At 35.1% G+C, this 12155-nt stretch overlaps 1 protein-coding gene across 1 annotated transcript in view; it reads left to right on the top strand.

The window, feature by feature from the left end:
* LOC136038654 (histidine decarboxylase-like) overlaps positions 1 to 11911 on the top strand; it is a 97578-nt gene extending 85667 nt beyond the window's left edge. Inside the window, exons 16-17 of the mRNA XM_065721907.1 lie at positions 2755 to 2928; positions 11614 to 11911. Of these exons, the coding sequence (XP_065577979.1) occupies positions 2755 to 2928; positions 11614 to 11828 (389 nt within the window). The 3' untranslated portion in view covers positions 11829 to 11911. The remainder of the gene's footprint in view (positions 1 to 2754; positions 2929 to 11613) is intronic.
* Positions 11912 to 12155: the final 244 nt, after the last annotated feature.

Genomic DNA, 12155 nt, shown 5'->3' with positions numbered 1-12155 from the left:
ATGAGACATGTGGCCAAACAAGGCTTGTGGTCTGTAGGAAACCTTACATGCAGGCTTAAGACGAATTAAAAACCACATCAATTTGTTGCATACCTCTGTCACACGTTCTCTCCATTTTGAATGTCTTACTGAACATTCAGCCCCAATCAGAAGTGGATAATTATAGTCGTAGTCGATCATCAAGAAACAAAACAATCAAAAAGGGGTTTTTAAAGGCCAAATGAAAACTCAGAAGAAAACACAGAAAGCGAACATGTCGAGAGAACAACCGCCCTTCTTTTTCAACGCCAACAAAATAATATGATCAAGGAAAAAGCGAACTCTAAAAACCAAATGCGGAAAGTACAATAAAACCATGAAAACGAACCGCCAAATAATTAAATAAAACACCAAAAATTATAAATCAAATACCTAACAACAATAAAGTGAGTTATTCGCCAGTATCCGCGATTTGCACAAAACCCGAGCAAATATGAATTATCATCGACAGATATTAACGAACAACTAGAACATAGTCGTGCCACTTGTAAATTTTGAAAAATGGACTTGCATCAATTTGGCATACCACAACAGAAGCCAATTAGTAGTATTTTACTCTGGTCTTTATTACTGACATGAAAAACCTGTGAAGAATTTTAATTTAACTGTTACATGATTTTGCATGTTGCATGAATTGATCGTCTTGTCTTGAAAAAACTCATCAGAAGTTTAAAATCATTTTTAAAAATTTAGTAATTATAATTCTAAATATATCCTGCAATTATTGCAACAATCAAACTTTATTATAATTATTGAGTTAAAAATTTATTCATTTCCAAAATCTTATTTTCTATAGGAAGCTTCCTTTTAAACATTTTTGAGAGGTTTCCATAATACATATGTTTAAATTGAAATCATTAATTAAATGTTAAATTGAACGAAACTTAAACAGTCATTGCTGAATTAGCTGTCTTTTATTTCTTTTATGAAGAATATATGTGATTAATAATTTAATACTTTATTTGCCTTTTTAATTTTCTCTTAGAAAACAGTCTAAAAAAGACTTAAATAAAACAAAAACTGTTATTGTAAATTTTATAACAAAGCCTTTAGCTTCTTCACTGGAGAATGACGAACCATTCATGGACCTTTGAAAATTTTACACGGGAGGGATGCTAGAATTCATAATCAAAGTTAGTTTTAATTTTGCATTGATGGTGAGCCAGATTTACCGACATTATTTAAAAAGCAATCAGAAATTAGATAAAAAACGAGTTTTTTTAAGCTGAAAGAAATAAGCGATATTAAAACTTAAAAAGGACAGAAAGTCTCTGTAAATGAAAGGGACTGTTCTCTCCTCAATACTTCGCTCTACACGCTAAAGTTTTATAGTACTTTAAAAAGAACTTTTTATTGTTCTAACTAAACGAATCTCTTGTTTCAGTTGTTGTTCTTAAAAAGTTGGGAAAGATCCAAACTTTAACATAAAGAGCGAGGTGTTGAGGAGGGACAGCCCATTTCATATACGGAATAATGCTCTTTTAAGTTTTGTCGCTCTTTACTTTCACTTGTAAAAACTTGTTTTTATTTATTTAATTAAGCTAAGGCGAGTAAACTGCAGACTAATCTAAGTGCAGTCTACCAATGAAGTTTCGGTAGGTTCAGTCTCCCCGCCCCCTTCCCCCAAAATATGAATATTATACCAAATATATATAGTTATGCTGTGTCACAGTAATTTTTTCATAGATGTGGTTGTAAGTTTTTTTTTTCTTTTTAAGCTTATATAAAATTTCAGACATAGTATAAATAAATGTGCAAATATAGACAAATCTTTTTATTTGACAGTGAAAATATTTGACAGATAAACTGTGTTTTATCTGCTGAGGACGGCCACTGTGTATGTGACTGACTTATCCTGAAATTTTGTTATTGTTTTTACTGTCTAATGAAAGGTATTTCCCTATTGAACCCGTTTTTGCGTGTCATGGAAGGTCTTCGAAAATACCTATTTTAGACATAGCATAAACTGAATTAATTAATGAGCTACATTAATAAACAGTTATCTCAGAAATAAACTAATAAGCAGCAGTAATAGCCAAAAATATCATTATAATTTATTATACCTTGTAAGGTTTTCTTTATTAATATTGTTACAAGAGGTTCTTTCGTTGCGTGTCGACACATCTTCTCAAGTAAATTCACGTTAAGTCTTAATCTTTTCTTCTCTTTTTCTTTTTTTTATCAGAATAAAATAGCCTTAAAAGCTATTACTTGCTTGGTAATAAACAATCAAAATAATTAGTTTTAAGCTATTATTTAGACTTGCAGCCTTTGAAGGGAAAAACAAATCTTTTGCCTGTTTGCATCTGTTTTCTTATTTTTATTTTTAATCCTTGTTTATTTCGTTCTGTCGAACTCGACCTAACAACTATTCTCCATAGTTTTAATTAATAAATGAAAGATAGACAGGCTTCAACTCAATTTAACAGCTTTTAAACACATGAAATTCCATGTGTGAGTCAGCCTATGAGTATTTTCTGAGTTATGTTTTAACGATGTTAAATTTGGAAACGGAATAGGGAGGATCCAGAATAATAATAATAATAATAAAAATGAAATGTATGCGATTAAAAAGAAATTGCATTTATATTCTGTCATATTGTAGTGTGGGAGGCTCTTACCCTCCGAGTCTAGTTCCTCTGAATGCATCAAAGGCTTAGTATTCTGCTTGTTACAGTCCATTCTTGGCTCTTGATTACTATTTTATATTCCTAGCCGTTGGACGTCGCATAAGAGGCATGCTAGTGTCTTCCAACAAGCAGTATTCACTTGATTCTCGAATGGACTTAGTAGAAACAATTGTCAATGCGCCATCTAATCTTGAGTCCGCTTTGGTTAGAGAATCAGATGGTGAAGTTAGCACAAGCCCCGAAGAAGAAGAATGGACAGGTAATTCTTAGTAAATAATTAACGAAGGAAAAAAAGACGATTGTAGAAGAAACGTGTGATGTTTGAATATTGATGATTTATTGAACCTTGTGAAGGCTCCTGATGATGTTCAGACCACCCATTAGGCTCTTTTGACTCCTTGAGAGCTTGTGCTTTAAAAATTATTGCTTGCTGCATGTGTGTGACTAATATAGTGCTCTGTTGCTTGGTATTTATGTTTCCCATTGCGTTGTATTACCGTTTTTTACTTGTATTTTGTGCACTGATCCTCAATTTTTTTTCTCTTTCTTTATTTTGGCGCTGTTAGTGCCTCAATACTTGTATTTAAGGATATATATAATTTTTTTCTTTACTTTTTTTCTGCAGAGGCAGCTTGTCCAATGATTGACAGGATGGTGCCTGGGGGGTCTGGCAAGGGTGGAGATGTTGGGGGAGTTGGAGATAGATCCACTGTACCCAGTTTGTTGGCTAGAGTTTTCCCCTCTTTCAAAGAGTTGTAAAGGGTATATTGGGTGCAGGTTAGCTGTAGCTCTAGGGAATGATTATGGGAATTAGGACCTGAAGGCTCACTTGAAATTGTTCCGAAAAATCTAAATATAGCTAATAAGATCTTAGGCCTAAGGAACTTACAGTGAATAATTACCTTAAATTACCTTAGATTGAATCTTGGAGCAATTGAAGGATGTTCCATCCTATAGCATTGCTCAGTATTGCATCAAAAATTGTCATGTGAATCAATTCGGTGGATCGATAATCTAGTGATTCAATTTGAAACTAAGCCAATAAATATACCATACTCAACTAGAAAAGGAGTACTATTTCCCCCGTGATTTAGTAATTCCTGAAGAAATCTGTAAAGAGATTCAGCTTGTGGAAAAGGTATCAAAGGCAACTGTCCTAAACTCTCACTCCGCATCTAGAGATGGGAAACCATTTACTAGCTACGCTATACAATTGGACTTCTTTGATGATATGACGTTCCCTAGAATGATCCCTAAATGGAGGCCCTCACTGTTGTAAAACTGTTCATATCAAAGCCTCTGAGATGCTTTAAGTGCCAGAAATTTGGCCATAATTTGCTAAACTGTTGGGGTAAGGAAACTTGTGGAATTTGTGGAGATTATCACTGCATGTCAGTGTGTCCTGACAAAAACAAAATAGAAAGGAACAAAAAGTAAGATATGCAAACTGTAAAAGGCAACAAACCACCCTAAGTAAAGAGTGTCAGGATTACAAATTTAGAGCTACATTACTAAGAACATCAGTGACAAAAGGAATATCATACAAAGATACAATTCAGGCTTGTAGAGACACCTCAGGGAAAAATCAGCACACTCCATTCCCAGCTTCTAACCTTGCAAATTTCCCAAGCCTTGCTCACCCTTCCGTTTCAGCAGAGACAAAAATACAGGATCTTGTAAAGAAGGAAGTGGACTTGCTGAAAGAAAAAATAGATCAATTTACCATGTTAGTAACATTCTTGTGCTCGCTGATTGCTTCAAGTGTAAAGTTGAGTGAAAGTTCAAAGACCGAGCTACAGAAGATCCTGTCTTCACTGGTGAAATTTGAATCTCCTATATCTGAAAAAGAAACAGACTCAGAGGATGGTATGGATGAAGATGACTTCATTGCAAAGAGGATTGTGTCCTCCTTTCCAGGGAAAAGGGTGTCAAATAAGCGGGTACATAAACAAAAAACCCAAGAATGAAGACAAAGATATTACAACTAAACATCAGAAGAATGGCAAAATCAATGGTAGCGGAACTGAAAAATACTGCTAGTAAACCTCAGTGAATAAAGAGAAAATTTCCCCAGTTTCTAAGGGATATCGTGTGGCTAGATGGGATAGAAAGACCGGGGAGAAGGCTTATTACTTTAGTTAAGGATAATAACCCATTAAGATTTCAGATGCTGTTATCCCCCCAAAAAATGAAATTGGACGTATATCTATCATAGAAGATGGAACAGACAATTGGATATCAGGAAAATAATTGCTGGTAACTTCAACCTACACAATCCAATATGGGATTCAAATTCATTTCCAAATTGCAGCTCCAATTTGCTGGCAAATTTTATAACTGACCCTCAAAATATGGTTTGTCTTGTCACTCCAGTTGATTTAAGTACTAAGCTAAACCCAATAAATGGGAGGACTTCTACTATAGATTTAGCAATAGCTTCAGTGGATCTAGCAGCTGGTTGTGAGGTTGACATAGCTTCTCAATTTGAATCTGATAATTTCCCAATAATGTCTGCATTTGAATTGTCTGCTTCTATATTCCAGTGTGGGAAAGCTGCTGCTTGGCGGTTCCAATAGGAGCGCTGGCCAGAATGGCAGAGAGAGGTAGACTCAAATCTGATGGATGTTGAACTACCTACTTCTGTTGTGGAGCTTAATGAGAATTTGACACAAGTGATGGTGAGTGCAAGTGAAAAGGTATTTGGCTATACAAAACCTAAGAGGAAATCTGTAAGCTCCACTCCAGGGTGGAATTCTGCTTGCCAAAAAGCTTTCAAGGAAAGAAATACAGCAAGAAACAGGTTTAGAAGAAATCCCTCTGTTGAGAACAAAGTTGAAATGAAAGAGAAACAAGCCATCTTAAGAAAACTGTTCCTCAAGAAATCAAGAGTGGATGGAGGACCCTAATTGAGACAAAGTTTGCCAAGACAACATCAATAAGAGATTTATGGAGAAATTTGAAAGACTACTCTGGACAACGATCTTTCCCTATACATGGGATCGTGATACACAATGGAATTACTGCTTCCACAGCACCAACATAATAGAACTTCTGGAACAGCACCTAGTTGCAAATGTCCCTCCACAAAATTCATTTCAGAATAGACCTACTATGCTACCTAAACAGGACCCCCCTAATACTGACGTTGAACTTGAAGAAGAGGATCTTGGTATGATTATTGAAAAATTGAAACCTGGTGCTAGGGCCCAGGTAAAATTCACAATGAGATGTTGTCAAATATGCCTCCTCTAATTAAAGCTTCAGATTTCATTTTATTTAATAGGTCCCTCAAGGAAAGACACATCCCTTCGCTCTGGAAAAAGGCTACAATCATCTTGATCCTGAAGCCCTAAAAAGACCCAAGTTCAGTAAAATCATTTTGCCGAATCGCCTTACTTTTTGTCTTTGCAAGCTAATGGAGAGATTGGTTAAAAAGATAGTTCTACCAGCAATTAAGGAAGCAGTCCAACCACAAGGACTTGGCTTTTTGCCCCAACGCAGTGCAATACACTATCTTGTGAGACTTGAAAATCAAATAAAGCAGGGATCTTCTTAGGAAAAGAAACTCTAGCTGTTTTCGTTGATATGAGAGCAGCGTTTGACAGAGTGAATTTTCCTATTCTTATAGCAAAAATACGGTTCCTAAAAGTCAATCGCCATGTTTTGTAGTGGATTGAACACTTTCTGACAGAAAGGGAAATAGAAATAACTTTACAGACATCTGGTTTCTTTAATAGCCCAATTAATTCAGGTCTCCTTCAAGAAGGGGTCCTCAACCTTTATTGTTTTTAGTATATTCCCGTGACATAAATCTGGAGAACACATTGGGTTGTAAGTTATACTTAAATGATGACATTGAAGTTGCAGCCTCCTCCCGGGATAAGGGATCCCTCAAGGCTACAGTCTAAAAAGCCTTAGATACCGTGCAAAATTGGAGAGTGGAAAACTACATGTCATTCTCAACAGAGAAATCCGTAAGCGTCCTATTCTCAAGCAAAAGTCTATCAAGCGTTCATCCCCCCATAGTGTCATTGGCAGGTGTATGCATTCGACAGGCAAAAAAGTTTTGTTATCTAGGAGTACTGCTGGATTCAAAAATGCTATTGACAGACCGTATTGACTATCTTGTTGATACCTGAAGAGTAGGGCAAACCTCTTCAACGCAATTTGCCTTTCTAAAAGAGGAGCTCCATATTCCTGGGTATAAAAACTAATTGGGGCAACAGTTATGAGCAAACTTGACTATGGTAGTATTTTATACAGAGAAACAACTAACAAAACCTCCAGAAACTAGACTCAGCTTTTAATCGAATTCTCCGACGAGCCCTGGACTGCTTAAAAACTGCCCGCGTTCCTGCCTTTTACTGTGAGCTTTGAATCACATCACTTCAGAAGAGAAAAAAAAATCTCAAAGCAGGGTACTTTATAAAAAAAAAAAATGGGATAAAAAAAGCATATTGTGTACAAGGAATGCATTGCTACATGGAACCAAGATCTCCAGTTTAGACCAATATTTGCCCCTACAGTTTATAAATTTTCTTTTCTGATGAACGATTCTGACTTCCCGTGTCAAGTCCCAGCCCCAAACATGGATGGCCTCTCCTCAAGTTTTAATGGAATTATTAATGTAATTAATTTAGTTTTAGATGACAGGAACAAGCAAGTAGGGTCATTAAGTGAAAAATTAGAGTGATATAGGCTCACAATACACTGGTCTAAATTATTGTCCCTTCAACTGGTATTCCTGTGGGTTTGAGCTACCTGATAAATTTATTATTTTATCCTGCAGAAATGCTTGCTATTCACCAAGCTATTTTGAATATTAAGTCAAATGGTATAATTGATAGTTTTCTTATTTGTTCCGACTCTTTGTCAGTGATAAATTATTTAGCTGTGAAACAAAATTGTACCAAAGAAATTGCTACATAGATTGAAATAGTAGTGGATGATTTGCTAAAACATGGCTTTGATGTACAATTGACCTGGGTCCCAGCCCTCACAGGCATACCCGGAAATAAGGCAGCTGATAAAATGGAAAAACGGGCTAGTAGCAATGGTGAAACTTTAAAGATCAATTTATCTATTAGTGAATATATTCAGGGTTGTGAGGCCCACTTAGCAGAAAATGAGAAAGCTGATTTTTCAAGAAGGTCTTCAATTACCATCTTGGATCTATATGATTTTAAACCTGAATGTGACCTTATTCAGAGTGAAAGGAAAATTGCAGCATTATTATTTCGAATCAGATCTCGCCAAGCAAAAGTTAATCCCATTCTTTTAAAGTGGAATTTGGTTGATTCCCCTAACTGTAGTGTATGTGATATATATGAAGATGTCCTCCATGTCCTGCAAAAAATACAAAGTCCAGCGTGAAATATTAAAAAGAAAAGTTGTAAAGCTCGTTGGTGCCTGAGTTTTTGTGCAGTAGTTGGCCATTCTTCAGCTCCACCATGGTCCCGTAAGATATCTATGTCTGCACTGGGATGTTTTATTAGAAGTTTAAACGGTGTGCTGAAGCAGTGTTACACATGGCGTTAAAACTGAAATACTTTGTCAATGTTTGTAATATATTGCATAGTTGTAATGCGTATCTGATACAAAACTAATGTAAGTTGTAATGTTTATCTCTTGAATGTAATTATCTTTGGAATGATTGTGGCGGTTTGATTTAAGTGGCAAAAATGGTTTGCCACCAAGGTTCGATGCGTACGAGACGGAGCTGAATCATGCTCCAATAGTGTTGAAATCAACAACAGCAACAACAAATAATTAAATATAATGTGAATAATTAACTCTTCCTTGGCCTAGACGACTAAGCACAAACCTTTTAAGTAGATTTGTCAATACTACTGGTTTGGTTCATTCCCTATAAGATTTTTTTCTTAACCCTATATTAGTTTATTTTAGAATAATCACATTTATTATTTTATTAGTTTTTGTTATCTATATTTTATCTGCTTGGATTTGTATACTTAGAGGTATGTGACAGGAATGATATATATTCCCATTATTTACTTTAATTATGTTGTATATGTAGTTTAATTGTTGTATGATAAATCACATCTGGATTACTCTGATTCCTGTTTTCTAACGCAGGTGTTTGCTGCAGGTGAATAACCCCCTACCAATAGCCTGATAAGTGATACATGACCTTTTTCAGTGAACTGAAGTGACACCCAAGCAAGCTAGTGATACAGAAGGCAGAGAAAAATCGAGTGATACTAACTCAAATGAACTATTGGTCGAACGCGTCAAACCTAAGCAACAAACAACAATAATTAACTATTTTAGGGTTTGGGGTGTTCCTCTCTATTGCTTCCAATTGTTGCTACAATTTTTTTTTTGCTCCGCCGATTTCGCTAGTCGACTGATGGGTTAACTGATGATGGTGACAATAAAATTTTAATTCTGGGGGCTAATGGACATATCGACTCCTCCAAAAGTAAAACCTCAGTCCCCGCTAGAAGCTGGCTGTCTGTATCGGTTGAGGACGTTTTAGGAATCATCAGAAGACTCTCCTTGCTGTTATTCACAAGCGATACGATCATTTTCCATATGCCATACTAGCATCAAATTCCAAATTGTAATTACAAAAACTTGTTTTCTTTGGGTCTAGGTTTTGGACCGCCAGCACACGATTTGACCCGAGATCGAAGGACACAAAGGGTCGGTCTAGTTCAATGGGAAGACTTTCCAATATTTAAGGGTATATGTAAAATAAGTAGATGGATGATAGACTATCTATCAACAGGTGAAATAAACATCATTTTCATGGAATTGCTAGAAAGGGCTATGCTGGTTTTGCCTCTCACTGAGAATATCGACTTGTTTTTACTCGAATTAGCCGTGACTCTCAAGTCTTTCGTCACTTCCACATTGTTAATTTAATTCAAAGGTGAACTGACTTGGATTCAGTACGTAATTTTTTCTTAATTTGGCTTTCAAAATCCAGCAATGAAGCTCATTCATAATATCTTAGGCTTTTTGGTAATCTTTACAAGAGTTTCTAATGAAATTTGTGCTACTGCCCCAAAGCATTTTTTAATGTATTCTGTTTATTTGTTAAATCAAAGCCACTATTAAAGTTTTACTAGTCTAGCCATAAAAATTTTTATTTGTAAGATATGCTTTAAAATTTTGAGCCCTATAGGAACAGACTGTTTTCTCTAGCATGTTATAGACACAATTTGCGCGATGTTTTGTTAGATTACGGAAAATATTTTTACTGAGTACTTTCGAAGTGGCGGTCCTTGGATCCATGCTGCTCTGCAAGCTTGTACACGCATTGATTAATATGGCTATAAAGAAAAATTAATGGATTTGAAACGGTGATGGTGAAAAAGTAAAGCATTTTAAAGGTGTTCTCAGGAGGGTATCTTTTGAGGACAACTTCAAAAAAAAGACCTCAAAAGCAGTTAATTATACTAGAGAATTCAGTTCAATTCAATCATATTGTGTTCAATCATAATTGTGTTTTTATTTAAATTGAATTGAATAATAGAAACATAGAGAAAATTCTGGAAAATAATACATAGGGAAAACATAGGGAAATACTTTCTCTTCCGCACGTACCTGTTTATGTGAATAATACTTTTTATCTGTAAAATATGATGAGATTTTGATAAAATTTTCATTGGAGAAAACTGACTTTTTGATACTGTAACTTACCTCCAGAACAACTTACCCTCTATCATTTGTATTTATGTTGAGCCGTCCCAGCTGAAGGCAGAAAATCAGGGGATCTCTACCTATGCTACGCAGACAGACGGTCAACATGCAAAAAAAGTCTTAAGTTTTTATATTGAATATATAACTTACGGTAAACATCCATGAATTTCAATTGCATAAACGACAGTCTTCTTCAAGATTTCTCTTCTTTAAATAATTTTTAAAGGCACACAAATTTTTCCGGAGGACATGTTTGACGACTATTGACAACTATGACTTTGGTTTTCAAATGATAATTCTGTGAAAAGATTAACATGAACGGACTTTCAAAACAGGAGACACTCTACGAGATAGCTAACTAATCTTACTTAGTTGTGGCCTGGTGGTGCCAGACGGGTAGGAAACTAGCCTTGAATGATTTGCTTATTGAAATATTTTCCACTTTAGAACAGTATTTGTCTGAATATTTGTGCTGATAACCCTGGTGTAACATAAGTAGCCCAGCTGTAAGAAACCTTCTTAAAGCTAAAGCTCAGTTTGTGAGAAACGGTTGTTTTCTATCTGAAAAAAGCCTGAATTTAGATAAATTTGGAGGGGAGCTATTGGGAATTGGAATCTTTTGAGGAGTGTGAAAAAAGGAAAAATGGGTTTATTAAACGCTTTTAAATGTTTTAGGGACAGAGCTGTGCAAAACACAATGGAGAACGGTAATAAATAATCCAAAAAATTAAATGAATAAATTTTAAAAAACGTGGTCTATACTTTTGAAAATGGATAAATGCTCTTGGTATGCAAAAAAAAATATATATATAAAAAATACAAATACGGTAGTTTCTGTTTTCCTCTGAAAAATGTCCGCTTAGTAACAATTCATTGAAAGCGCAAGCCATGCTTCTATTGACTCGCAACCTATTGAACATTTTGTGAAGAATACACCAATACGCACGTACAGCTTAGGCATTTTTGAAGACCTTCTTTTTAGTTGATCTACCTAAGACGGTCACTGTCTGTGTGACCGAAATATCCAGAAATTTTTCTTTTGTGTCTCACTGTCAAATAAAAGGACTTTCCCTGTTGAACTGCTATTGGTACTGCTTAACTTTTGTTAGACTCTCTCAAATTACATAATAGAGTCCCTTTATGTTCATTAAACTATGCAAAATCCACACAAGTTACACATTTCGGCAGTTTTTTCTTTATACAAAAGTTTTACTTACTGCCATAACTCTGTCGGGTATTTCTAATATCTTTTAATTTTTTATTTTCTTTTTGTTAGATAACCGCACTGTCTACGAGAACGGTCATCGTCGGTATCACCGTTCCCAATCCATTGATGCAAATACAAACCATGATATGGCACTCAGAACTACCAACGTTAAAGGAAAGCCATCAGTAGTAGCGATTGCAGAAAAGGAAGAAGCTTATGGCTCTTCAGAGTCTGAGAATGAAAAAGAAAAGGCGTATTGCAAGCATTGTGGCAGACACATTTAGTCTGCTCCACGGATCTAAATTGGCCTCGTCGTACTAGATGAATTAATATTAATATAAAAAAAATAAACAGTTATGGTCATTTAGGATTTTTTTCCCCTGTCTTCAGACTCTTTAGCTGTCGTAATTAAGCGATAAAATCAACAAACTAACACAAAATAGGAGATCCCATCGAATTGAAAAATGTCAGTCGCTGAGATGATTTTTAGCATTTAAATTAATTAATTAATGATAAAAAATGTATGATTTAATTTAATTTATATGATTAAATTTATGATATGATTTAATTTTGATATGATTAAGTTTGATTATGATATGATTTAATTATAT

The sequence above is a fragment of the Artemia franciscana genome, chromosome 18 (genome assembly GCF_032884065.1).
Source record: "Artemia franciscana chromosome 18, ASM3288406v1, whole genome shotgun sequence".
NCBI classification, from domain to species: domain Eukaryota; kingdom Metazoa; phylum Arthropoda; class Branchiopoda; order Anostraca; family Artemiidae; genus Artemia; species Artemia franciscana.
Note: the sequence above shows the minus strand (reverse complement) of the source record. Positions and strands in the feature narration are given on the sequence as shown.